Raw genomic sequence first — 12,056 nt, 5'->3', positions numbered from 1 at the left:
AGTATAAATGAATTCACAGAGAGTTTTCAGCCCTATAAACTAGCAATCCACTATGCCTTACATAACAAACTCCCTGCAGTGAGAGCTTTTCTGGCTAAACCACCAGCAATTCCTTATTCAACTTTCTCTGGGTTTTCAGTTTTTAGTTTTTCCTACAATTTAAGATACAAGAGAACACAAGTTCTGTGTATACTTCTTTTTCTTTTCTCACGACCCCTCTGTTCCGGGCACAGTCCCATGCTGTCAGTTTGAGTGCATCATCATGCAGACCCCCAGTGGCACTGAAGGATTTGGAATCAAGCAACACACACACACGGCTGGCACGCAGAGCCCATCAGGGCAGTGAAGAGCCACACCGACTCTCTGCTGACATTTGGGCATTGCAAATACTCCACTGATGAAAACCTCTGTGTGCTGCTTTGTTGTAAACATGTCAGAGAAGCCTGTGAAGATATGTCCAGCCTTTGCCCCCTTCAGACTGCTTGATCAAGGCGAAAGAGAATAACAAAACAAGCTTCAAGCTTTTGTCCATAGGAAAACCGTAGTAGTCCTGCTACTTTGCCTGATCCTTCATGAGTCGGTGTCTCTTCAGTAATTGCATCTGGCAGACCCCGTCTGTCTTGGGGAAAGCTCCAGAAAGCTTCTGGGTCAGAGCTGTAGCTGAAACCATGGATGTGTCTCTGAACCTTATTGTCGATGTCTGTAAAAGCAAATCTGGTGGGACAAGTCTTCTGACAACGCTGCCCAGTTTTATGTCTCCACTCTCGTCCAGGTCTATGGGAAGCCTAGAAATACAGGGGAAACTTTAAAAGGGAATGATGAAAGTTGGGATGTGATTATATAGTTTTCTGACAGCACAAAGAGAAACACCCATGGGGGATGCAAAGTTGTCTGGGATGAAAGGAATGACCTCATCGATTGGAGTACCAGATGTGGCCACGAAGCTGAGCTGCGTGGGCTGTGATGTTCTGTAGATTAACATATGTTCTTCGGTGTGAGATCAATAGTTGGAAACAAAGGGGAAAAGAAACATCTGGGCCCTTATAAGTACAGAAGTTTGGTGGTCGTCTTATTTTTAGGCCATTGAGATATAAATCTGAAAGCCTTCCTACCATGCGGTTGCACCCATCTCTGAGAAAAGATATGGCACCAAATAAGTTATTTATTTGCAAATGTATCTCAAGTTCTTATCACACCTAACCATAACATGTTCCCCACTCCAAAGATATAGGAAGTATAAGACACTCATTTCCAATACAAAGTAGAGGCTATTCCGTGCTCCACTCAAGGAAACCTCAAGAGCTGCAGAAGTACATAGGGTGATCCTAAAGGGAGACCCCTCCAAAAAAACACCTGGGGGGTCTGGGTCTGCCCAAGAGGCATGGGGTGCTAACTGACAAGGTCCCAGCTATTATCTTGAGTACTCCATCACAGTGTTACATTTTTGTTGCAGGCCCCACTTCCCTCCTTTTCCAACCCAACTGCCTGCATAGCTGTCCCTAGTTTTGTAGACTTTCTCCAACTTGGCTTTTTCTTTCTCTGCATGAAACACTTTGGATCTAGAATACCAATGGTACCTATCTATAGTGAGAGGGAAAGCACTGCATGCTGGCAATTTTATTTATTCTCCCTTCCCCTCTTAAATGTTGGGATGTGAATAGATGCTAGAAGAGGGTATCTTTATGGGATGTCATCCTTCCTTCTTCACATTTATGAGTTTAGCAGAGTGCCATCCATTTGCAGCTTAGAAAGGAAGCTTAGATAGGCTAGTTTTCGCCTTTTAGTTTAAGTAATCTAGGATGCTGTAAGGCAGACTAGCTTCTCCTGGTATTTTCCCATTTTACCCCCCTTAAAACAATAATCACATAGGCAGTCTTGTGAAAGGTAAAAATAACATTTACTCACCCAGAATACTTGTCGGAGAATAATAGATACAGCAGCTTTGCTCAGGCAGGCTTAAGATGGTAGTTCAGTCTTGCTTAAAATGTAGTTTGAGCTTGGAGCTCAGAAATGCAGATGTTTGCACATTGCTGACAGAGCAGAAACAGGTGGAAAAGGGGGAAGAGGGTGTGCTTCTTGTGTCTATCTAGCAAAACAGGAATTGTTGGTTGGATTGTATTTTAAATATCCCACATTAAATTGGCTAGCCAATGGAGAGTTAAGAAGCAAGAGATGAAGTCATGCCTGGCAATAATGGCCAGACTTAGAAATGCTAGGCAGTAGTAAGAATGAACACCTATGGCTTTGAGTCTTGCAAAGGGAAGACGTCAGTGGACCCTGCATGCATATAAGGAAATGGGACACCCCTGTCACATGGGACTTAGATGCTAGCTGCATAATCTGTTGCCCTTACACTTTTCTCATGCAGTGACATGCTGTATGATATGGCCCTTAATGGCATGATGGGAAACACTGGATGGTTTTTAAAATAAATCCATTTATATCTTTCCTTATTCTCCCCTCTTTTTGTTTTTCTCTTTCACTCTACATGTTAGCCTCCCTTCTTCTGCCTTTATCACTCTCCTTCCTTCCTTCCTTCCTTCCTTCCTTCCTTCCTTCCTTCCTTCCTTCCTTCCTTCCTTCCTTCCTTTTAAGTACCGGGTATTGTCAGTGTACAGGACTTTTCTTGGTTCATCTGTCTCATTGTCTCTCTCCCACTGAGTAGCCAATATGGCAATATATTTCTGAGGAAGGCATGCAAGTCGCTTGCAAATGTATAGTGCCTGTTCAAGAAAGGAGAAGGGGGGACAGAGAACAAAGGGAGGTGGGGGGGGCACTTCCTAATCTTTAAATGGCTTCTGGTACCCTGACCCTGGGAGCTGATTTGATTTCCCTTCTCATCCTTTTAGCTTCTTTTATTATTAAAGATTATGACATTTTTTTCCTGCCTTTGTCCCAGTTAGGAATGGACTGAACAGCTAATTCTCTCCCATTTTAATCTCACTGACATCTGTGTGCCGCCCTGCCCCATTCCATCCCTTCTCACTGTGTGCCATTTTATTTTGTTGTACACATTTTATGTGCACTTTCATATTTTTGTATATGCTTCTTGTACACACATTCCCCATATTACATTGAAACACCCAGAAAGGTGCCTAATATGCTTGGGAGTTGCATTTTGATGCAGAAAGAAGTTTGGGAGCATCGGGTCAGGTCAGTCCCCTGGGAAAAACAAACCAAACGAATATCTCTTCCTGTTCTCAGTGAAGTGCCTATTTCCTGATCCAAGGACTATTTAGGTCAGAGATAATGCTGCCCTTTCTAGCACCACTCACCTGGGAGTAACCCCCATTGAATTGAATAGGACGTATTTCTGAGTAGACATGATTAAATTTGCACTATCAGTCATCAGTGTATCGTGTTAAAAATCCTTCTGCTATCAGTTTTGGCATTTGTAGAGAAATGGATAAGAAATGATTTTAGAATTGTGGTAAACATAGATATTTGTTGCATTGCCTTTTATAAAGGAGACAGGAACAAGTTAGGATTTGTTGTTTCAACTTCCTCTTACTTACATTCTCCTTTTTGTCATCTTTGTAGAGTTGTACAAGACAGTAGAGGATTGGGATTTTCTAAACTGATACCCAGTGCAAAGTTATCAATGCAACAGATCAGCACCACAGTGGTGGGAAATCCAATTCCTTTCACACTCACTCATCTCCTTGACACTTTGTTGACATCTCAGTGAGATGTTTATTTTGACCATCTCCTAGATCCCTGACATGACTGTCTCGCATAGGCTTGATGCACACAGGCCTTGCTTATTGCTTTGGGCAAAATGGAGTCTGACTCTATAGTGGAATAAATATTTTAGCTTCCCTGCACCTGCTACACTCTTCACAACTAGAAGATGGAGCCTTCCTCTATAAAAACAAGAAACTCATTGAAAGTGTGTGGATGTGATCCATTTTCTGATAGCCTACAGCAGTGAGATAGTTTATTTGGATTGGATCTATGAGGTCAGCCTCTTCGGTTTATGTGAAGTGGGGTCAAATCTATGAGGGACTGATGTAGATTTACAAATTGCCTCTTTGAAGTGTCAGACCATTTGGCTGATTGATGCCTACAATGGCTATTTCTCACCCATGCAGACATGACCCCTTATATGGGTCACCAAGATTTATTCTGAGGGCATTGTGACATTTTCTAAATATTGGCTAGAAGTATAAAATCCAGCAACATAATGCAAACAACTGCTGAACCTGGATATCTTATATAGCATTTTGTTCAACATTCTTAGTTCATAAACATTACATTGAGAATGTATACATCACACTCACACAAATATCTATTAAAATGTGAGATGTATCAGCTGAAAACAAATAACTGAATAGAGTTGCATTCCGATTGTTAGCAACTGTTTTTTATATAATATATATATATATATATATATATATATATATATATATTTGCTTTCGTAGATTTTCACGGGTACAGGAATGCAGGTTTTGGTGTCCTCGGGTGTCTTCCCGTGTAAAAGTTGGGGTGTCTAGGCGACGTTTCGACGAGGTCTCACTCGTCATCTTCAGGCTGGTGCTTTCGGCTTCTTGTTACTGGAACAGAGCAGGATCTCAGTGTTTGAGTTCCTATAAATACTGTTGAGGGGGTGTGGTGTATAGCCTCCAATGTTCTGGGCAGAGAGGAAGTTCCCAGGCTAGTGTGCCTTTTCTTCTTTTGTTCCTTAATTACTTGAGGGATATCTTGAGTGATTTCTTGAGTGATATCCTGAGTACCACTTAGGTGGGTCATTAGGTGTGGATTAGTTGCTAAAGTCTTTGTGTCTTGACCTCTTGAACTTTGTGAAGAGTTTTTCTGAGAAGATGGCTGTACTGCACTTAGTTGTGCTCTGGCTTGGCTTCGTGTATAGGGGCGAGCTGTGGTTTTGTGGCCTGTGTCAGCCAGATCTGTGTAGGGATTGCAGGGGGGTGCAGCATCCGGAGGTGCCACCATGGTTTGGCTACTGGATGGTGTGTGTAATTTATCTGTGGAGAGGGTCTGGGTTTGGGTCTGGTGTGGTTGATTGGTGATGGCGTTCTGTGTGCCTCTGGATCTGGTGTCAGTTTTTGTGGGGAGGGCTAATTTCCAGATGTCTGGCAAGCGGGATGTGTCGTCACGCTTGTTCATGTTGTGAGGGTGTTTCTCTATCTCGATGGCTTCCATGATTATTCTCTTGTGGTGATGTTCCATGTTAAAGAGCAATTTGGAATCTGCAAAATTAATTTCGTGTCCTGTTTCTTTCATGTGTTGGAAAAGAGAGGAAGTTTTTTCTTCTTTTTTGACGGCATTCTTGTGTTCTGCGATACGTGCATTTATTCGTCTGTTTGTTTGTCCAATGTACGTGGCTGGGCAGACTTTGCAGGGTATTTCATAGACCCCTTGGTTTTCCAACTGGATTTTATCCTTGGGGTTTCTGAGGATATTGGCTATTTTTTGGTTGGTGCAAAAGGCTGTTTTGATATTGTGTTTATGGAGGATTTTGCTAATTTTATCTGTAGTGCCCTTGATATAAGGAAGGAGGGCCATGCCATTGTTTTCTTCTGTGTCTTGGTTTTTGGGGGGTGTTTCTTTTTGGATTAGCTTCGTAACCCTGTTTTGCTGGTATCCATTGGCAATTAACACATTTGAGAGATTCTGTAACTCAGTTGTCAAGTGGTCTTTGTCAGCCAGGCGTTTGGTTCTGGAGATGAGAGTCTTGGCTACGGAGTTTATTTGTGCAGGGTGGTGGTGTGATTGTGCATGTAAGTAGCGGTTGGTGTGTGTTTTTTTCCGGTAGATAGTGTGTCCTAGGGAGCCATCAGGTTTTTTGTAGATTAGGACGTCAAGGAAGGGAAGTTGGTTGTTGGCTTCTATTTCCATAGTGAATTGTATTTTGGGGTGTAGGCTGTTGAGATGTGTGAGGAAGCTATCCAGTTTTTCCTTCCCGTGTGGCCAAATTACAAAGGTGTCGTCAACATATCTGAGCCAAAGTTTGGGTTTGTGTTCTGACTTGTCTAAAGCATTGGTTTCAAAGTGTTCCATGTACAGGTTTGCGATGACCGGTGAGAGGGGTGATCCCATAGGTGCTCCTTCTATCTGTTTGTATCTTTGTCCATTGTGGATGAAGTACGTGTTGGTTAGGCAGTGGTTGGTCAGGTCCAAGATACATCGAAGTTGTATCCCTCTTCACACAAGTGCCCATTAATGAAGCCTTGACAGCCATTCAAAACAAATACAATCCCCCCGAATACATCTTGGACCTGACCAACCACTGCCTAACCAACACGTACTTCATCCACAATGGACAAAGATACAAACAGATAGAAGGAGCACCTATGGGATCACCCCTCTCACCGGTCATCGCAAACCTGTACATGGAACACTTTGAAACCAATGCTTTAGACAAGTCAGAACACAAACCCAAACTTTGGCTCAGATATGTTGACGACACCTTTGTAATTTGGCCACACGGGAAGGAAAAACTGGATAGCTTCCTCACACATCTCAACAGCCTACACCCCAAAATACAATTCACTATGGAAATAGAAGCCAACAACCAACTTCCCTTCCTTGACGTCCTAATCTACAAAAAACCTGATGGCTCCCTAGGACACACTATCTACCGGAAAAAAACACACACCAACCGCTACTTACATGCACAATCACACCACCACCCTGCACAAATAAACTCCGTAGCCAAGACTCTCATCTCCAGAACCAAACGCCTGGCTGACAAAGACCACTTGACAACTGAGTTACAGAATCTCTCAAATGTGTTAATTGCCAATGGATACCAGCAAAACAGGGTTACGAAGCTAATCCAAAAAGAAACACCCCCCAAAAACCAAGACACAGAAGAAAACAATGGCATGGCCCTCCTTCCTTATATCAAGGGCACTACAGATAAAATTAGCAAAATCCTCCATAAACACAATATCAAAACAGCCTTTTGCACCAACCAAAAAATAGCCAATATCCTCAGAAACCCCAAGGATAAAATCCAGTTGGAAAACCAAGGGGTCTATGAAATACCCTGCAAAGTCTGCCCAGCCACGTACATTGGACAAACAAACAGACGAATAAATGCACGTATCGCAGAACACAAGAATGCCGTCAAAAAAGAAGAAAAAACTTCCTCTCTTTTCCAACACATGAAAGAAACAGGACACGAAATTAATTTTGCAGATTCCAAATTGCTCTTTAACATGGAACATCACCACAAGAGAATAATCATGGAAGCCATCGAGATAGAGAAACACCCTCACAACATGAACAAGCGTGACGACACATCCCGCTTGCCAGACATCTGGAAATTAGCCCTCCCCACAAAAACTGACACCAGATCCAGAGGCACACAGAACGCCATCACCAATCAACCACACCAGACCCAAACCCAGACCCTCTCCACAGATAAATTACACACACCATCCAGTAGCCAAACCATGGTGGCACCTCCGGATGCTGCACCCCCCTGCAATCCCTACACAGATCTGGCTGACACAGGCCACAAAACCACAGCTCGCCCCTATACACGAAGCCAAGCCAGAGCACAACTAAGTGCAGTACAGCCATCTTCTCAGAAAAACTCTTCACAAAGTTCAAGAGGTCAAGACACAAAGACTTTAGCAACTAATCCACACCTAATGACCCACCTAAGTGGTACTCAGGATATCACTCAAGAAATCACTCAAGATATCCCTCAAGTAATTAAGGAACAAAAGAAGAAAAGGCACACTAGCCTGGGAACTTCCTCTCTGCCCAGAACATTGGAGGCTATACACCACACCCCCTCAACAGTATTTATAGGAACTCAAACACTGAGATCCTGCTCTGTTCCAGTAACAAGAAGCCGAAAGCACCAGCCTGAAGATGACGAGTGAGACCTCGTCGAAACGTCGCCTAGACACCCCAACTTTTACACGGGAAGACACCCGAGGACACCAAAACCTGCATATATATATATATATATATATATATATATATATATATATATATATATATATATATTATAAACTTATAGAAAAGTCTGCTAGAAAATATAATTGTTGCTTCCGGATGTGTTGATGGTTCACAGTGAGATGAAACTGCCAGAGCTCCCTGGGTTGACAACAGACCTTGACAGAACTGAGAAGTGAAGTTTCTATGGATATGTAAACAGGCTGCTGGGGATGTCACAGTAAGAGTGAAATATATGAACCCCACATTAGTCAACATTACTCCACACACCCCTCATACCATATGAGCCCACTCCTAGGGGCCATAGGGGCCCAGCCCCCACAATAAAACATTTGAGGGGGCCAGGCCCCCACAAAGTTGATGGGCATTCCCAGTGGCATAGCGTGGGTTGTCAGCACCCGGGGCAAGGCACGTAATTTGTGCCCCCTAACCCATGGATTTGCGCCCCCTAACCCATGGATTTGCGCCCCCTAACCCTAACCCCCAGATGGTGCGGCCGGCCCCCCTGCACCCCCCACGCTACGCCACTGGGAATTCCCATTCAAATGGGGTGTGTGCACTGCATCATGTGATCGATTATGTGGGGCGGGGCTTGCCTGGGCCCCCACCATATTTTATTCAAGTTGGTACTCCTGTCTCACACTATGCCTTCCAGTACCACCTACAATATTATGGGTTCTGGTGGTTTGGAAGAGTTTTGGGGGCTTGTCAAAACCTTGCTCAAAAGTGAAGTGAACTTTAAGCCCTTCTCCAATACAGATTGAAATCTGAGCTGAAAAGAAATTGTCAGCTTTGCTCCTGCATAATTTTTCTCTCTGCCCTACACAATGCAGTGGAACAGATTAGATTCTTTAGCTAATGCTGGGCATTGACTGTCACAATAAAGGTCTGATTTCATTGTTTAGTTTGTGTGGAGGTAGCTAGGGTGCACCTTGGATTTTACCCCTGTGGTATTCCTTCCCTATGCAAGTTTCTTTCATAGGGCCAGGGGAATACACAGATAGTTCTCCCTTTTTTAATGTGGGTGAGTGTTTTTTTAAAAAAGATCATGCATCATTTCTAAATGAATCCATGGCAAGCTTACGAGAGTTCATCCATATTTATTTAGCTTGTATGACTAGATGAAGAACAATTGGGTCATATTTAGGTATCTGGTGAACACATGCCTCAAGCACAACTTGGCTTCCACTTGAAAGCCAAAAGTATCCATTCAAATACAACAGCACAATATGGTGTGGATGGGGGGGGGGGGCAGTTGCATTGCTAAGTACCATTCCTGTCAAAGGCACTCTTCTGTAGGTCTTTGTAAAACTCATTCCATATGGCAATCACAAAAGCAGTGGGGAGCGAGGGGAAGACTTGCATTTTCCCTCATGCAAATTATAATGCATCCAAGTACTGAATTTGACTCCCAAATAACTTTGTAACATCCCTGATGTTTAAATATATTGCTTGCCCTGTCGGCTCCAGGAAACAAGAAATACGCAATAGGTGAGGCTGGTGCCTTTTATTGAGTGACATCTATTGGAGAATTCACAATCGTGGCTCAAATTTTCTGAAGTATTTGTTGTGGTTGGTGAGTTTGTAAACAGAAAGCCTCCTGAGAAGAATGTGACATTTCTTGCAATATAGGATCAGTTCATTTAGTGCTGGCTGGTTGGGGTGGGGTTTTTTGTTTTTAGCCCAAGGGCCATATTCCCCCTGAGCAGCCTTCCAGGGGCCACATGCTGGTGGTGGGTGGAGCCAGAGACAAAAGTTGGTGAAGCTACAAATGTAATTTTTACCTTTGTACTGTAGGCTAGTTTCTACATATACACACCTCTCTGTAAATTCCATCCAAGCAAGCAAGAGGCGTTATGGAAGTTTAAGGAAACAGTGTAGCCAGGCAAGGGCATTCAGAGGGGATGCAAACCAGAGGAAGTAAGGGATGTGGCCTGGGGTGAGGGGTGTGGTCTATGCTGAGGGGTGTGGCCTGGGGTGAAGGTTTGGTCTATGCTGAGGGGTGTGGCCTGGGGTGAAGGGTGTGGTCTATGCTGAGAGCTGTGGCCTGAGGAGAGTTAACAAACCAGGTTGGAAACTTTTACTGGATCCATCTCTGTTGCTGAGCTAAAATGGAAACTTTTATGCCAAGTGTTAAGTTGTGGGTGAACATATCAGACGACACAGCGATTCTTCAAACAGCTCTTGTTTAGTCACAGGCCAGAACAGAACTGAACTGAAGGGTTCAGCCAGCCTGCTTATATAGAGCTCCGCTAGAACGCAACAGTAACCATTTTCTGTAACTATCCAATCACTGAACATCACTTTTGATCCCTTATTTGCATATGTAGACCTGAGTGAAAACTATCTACAGTATCCCCCTGCTGGCCCAGGCTGAGAACTTCAGTACATAACACCAACGGTGGGAACCCTCGGGCCCAGAAGCTGAATACAGCTCTCCAAGCCTCTTTAGGACTCTCCCCCAGCCATACCTCATCTCCCATATTATCGCCACAGAAATACAAATGTGTGGGGTATTTTTTAAATTGTAGTATATCTTTCCTCCTTTTTTCCCCCTTTACAAAACCACAGATATGTGTGTAGGGGGAAAAGGAAGAAATAAATAACAGGTGTGTTGTTGTTGTTTAAAAAAAAATATGTTTAAAAATACATTTGTATTTCTGCGACAATAACCTCTGTGTGTTCATGCATGCATAACCATGCATGCAGGAGTACTTGTCCATGCATGTCTGTGTTTATTGGAAAGAAGCAAGCATTCCCATAATGGCACGAAAGTCTGGCTGCTAGACTACACGGATCATTGATTTCTCCTAGTACAGTAAGAATCAGAAATTAACGGACTAGAACAGCACTAAAGTGGAGATAGTCTGATATCCTTTAGTATCCTCTGGGAATGGTATAAAAACTCTCATCTTTTTTTCCCCTCTTTTTTTTTAAGAAGCCTTTTGGAATGAAAGGCTGCTTCAAAAGCAATGCTTTTATATCTGGGTCTCATGCCCAAGAATAAAATGTATGCACACTGGGTCAGATGTGGAATGTGTACACACACACACTGCACACTTTGTCCCTTCAGTTACACATGTGTTATGATTGGGAGTTATGCTCAAGGTAGGTGTGTTTTAAAGGGACAAGCACAGAGCATCAGATATCCACTTCATAGCCACTTCATGCATCTGTGAATTTTATACCTGGGTTTAAATGCATCTGAATTCAAATGCATGCTCAGCCATGAAGTTCCATCAACCAGCATATCCTAGTAGTAGTATTTATTAGTTTATACAAATATCTCTTTATACAAATGTCTTAGGGGAATTGATACTCATAAAAACAGCTAGAGAACTGTACAAAAAGCAACTTGAATAGATTTTAAAACAATACAAAATCAACACTTATGGTAGAGACCTTTTCATCCAGCTGCACCTACCTCACAGGGTTGTTGTGAGGCTGAGATGAGATCACCTCATGTATGTCAGATTACCTAGGGAATGGTGGGATGCAAATATGATCCAGTACCTTATTTGAAGGTTTCACTGGATGTTGCTTCTACCTAAACAGGTTCAGAAGCTGGACCAAAAATAAATAAATCTTTGTCAAGCAAAAAATGTGTGATTCTGGTCATTAAATAGAGAGTCTCCAGAAACCTGAGATTGAAAAGGAACATTTAAAAAGATTGTGATTTCGGCCTTGGCTAGTTTTATGCCAGACCATTAAGTATGCTATTATCAGGCCCAGCTGTTTCTGAACAATTAGCTGTATGACAGCCAGGCAAGAAGATCAGCTGCCTATAATTCCCCCTCTTGCACCCCAACACACAATCTCACACACACACACACACAAACACACATCTTCCATTTTATTTCCCTTGGAGGGGAAAGATTGTAGCAACTGAACATCTGGCAAACCAAAAAAAGAAAGAAAAAGGAAACCCTTGTTTTTGAAACTAAAACTATTTGATGCATAAATACTTGTGATCTTTGTCAGGGCAGATCTTATGAGTCTTTCCTTTGTGGCATGTTCTACATCTGGGAAGATCATGCATGAGACCAGCATACAATTCCTCTTCTGAAACTCAGTATTTTCTAAAGCTCATTGTTAGCCTTTAATGGCTGAGGGGTTCTCTTTTT

General features: G+C 42.9%; 2 protein-coding genes across 2 annotated transcripts in view; both read left to right on the top strand.

Moving 5' to 3' along the window:
• Positions 1–12,056, top strand: part of LSAMP (limbic system associated membrane protein) — a 1,403,176-nt gene that overhangs the window by 480,455 nt on the left and 910,665 nt on the right. The gene's annotated exons all lie outside the window — the stretch shown is intronic.
• Positions 5,002–12,056, top strand: part of LOC309368771 (uncharacterized protein) — a gene marked incomplete at its 3' end in the record, with an annotated part of 55,478 nt that continues 48,423 nt past the window's right edge. The window contains exons 1-2 of the mRNA XM_081909080.1: positions 5,002–5,941; positions 6,151–7,326. Coding sequence (XP_081765206.1) covers positions 5,890–5,941; positions 6,151–7,326 — 1,228 coding nt within the window. The 5' untranslated portion in view covers positions 5,002–5,889. The remainder of the gene's footprint in view (positions 5,942–6,150; positions 7,327–12,056) is intronic.

The sequence above is a fragment of the Podarcis melisellensis genome (genome assembly GCF_964234715.1).
Source record: "Podarcis melisellensis genome assembly, chromosome: 4".
NCBI lineage: Eukaryota > Metazoa > Chordata > Lepidosauria > Squamata > Lacertidae > Podarcis > Podarcis melisellensis.
The sequence above is the reverse complement of the archived record's forward strand: the minus strand, read 5'-3'. Positions and strand labels throughout refer to the sequence as shown.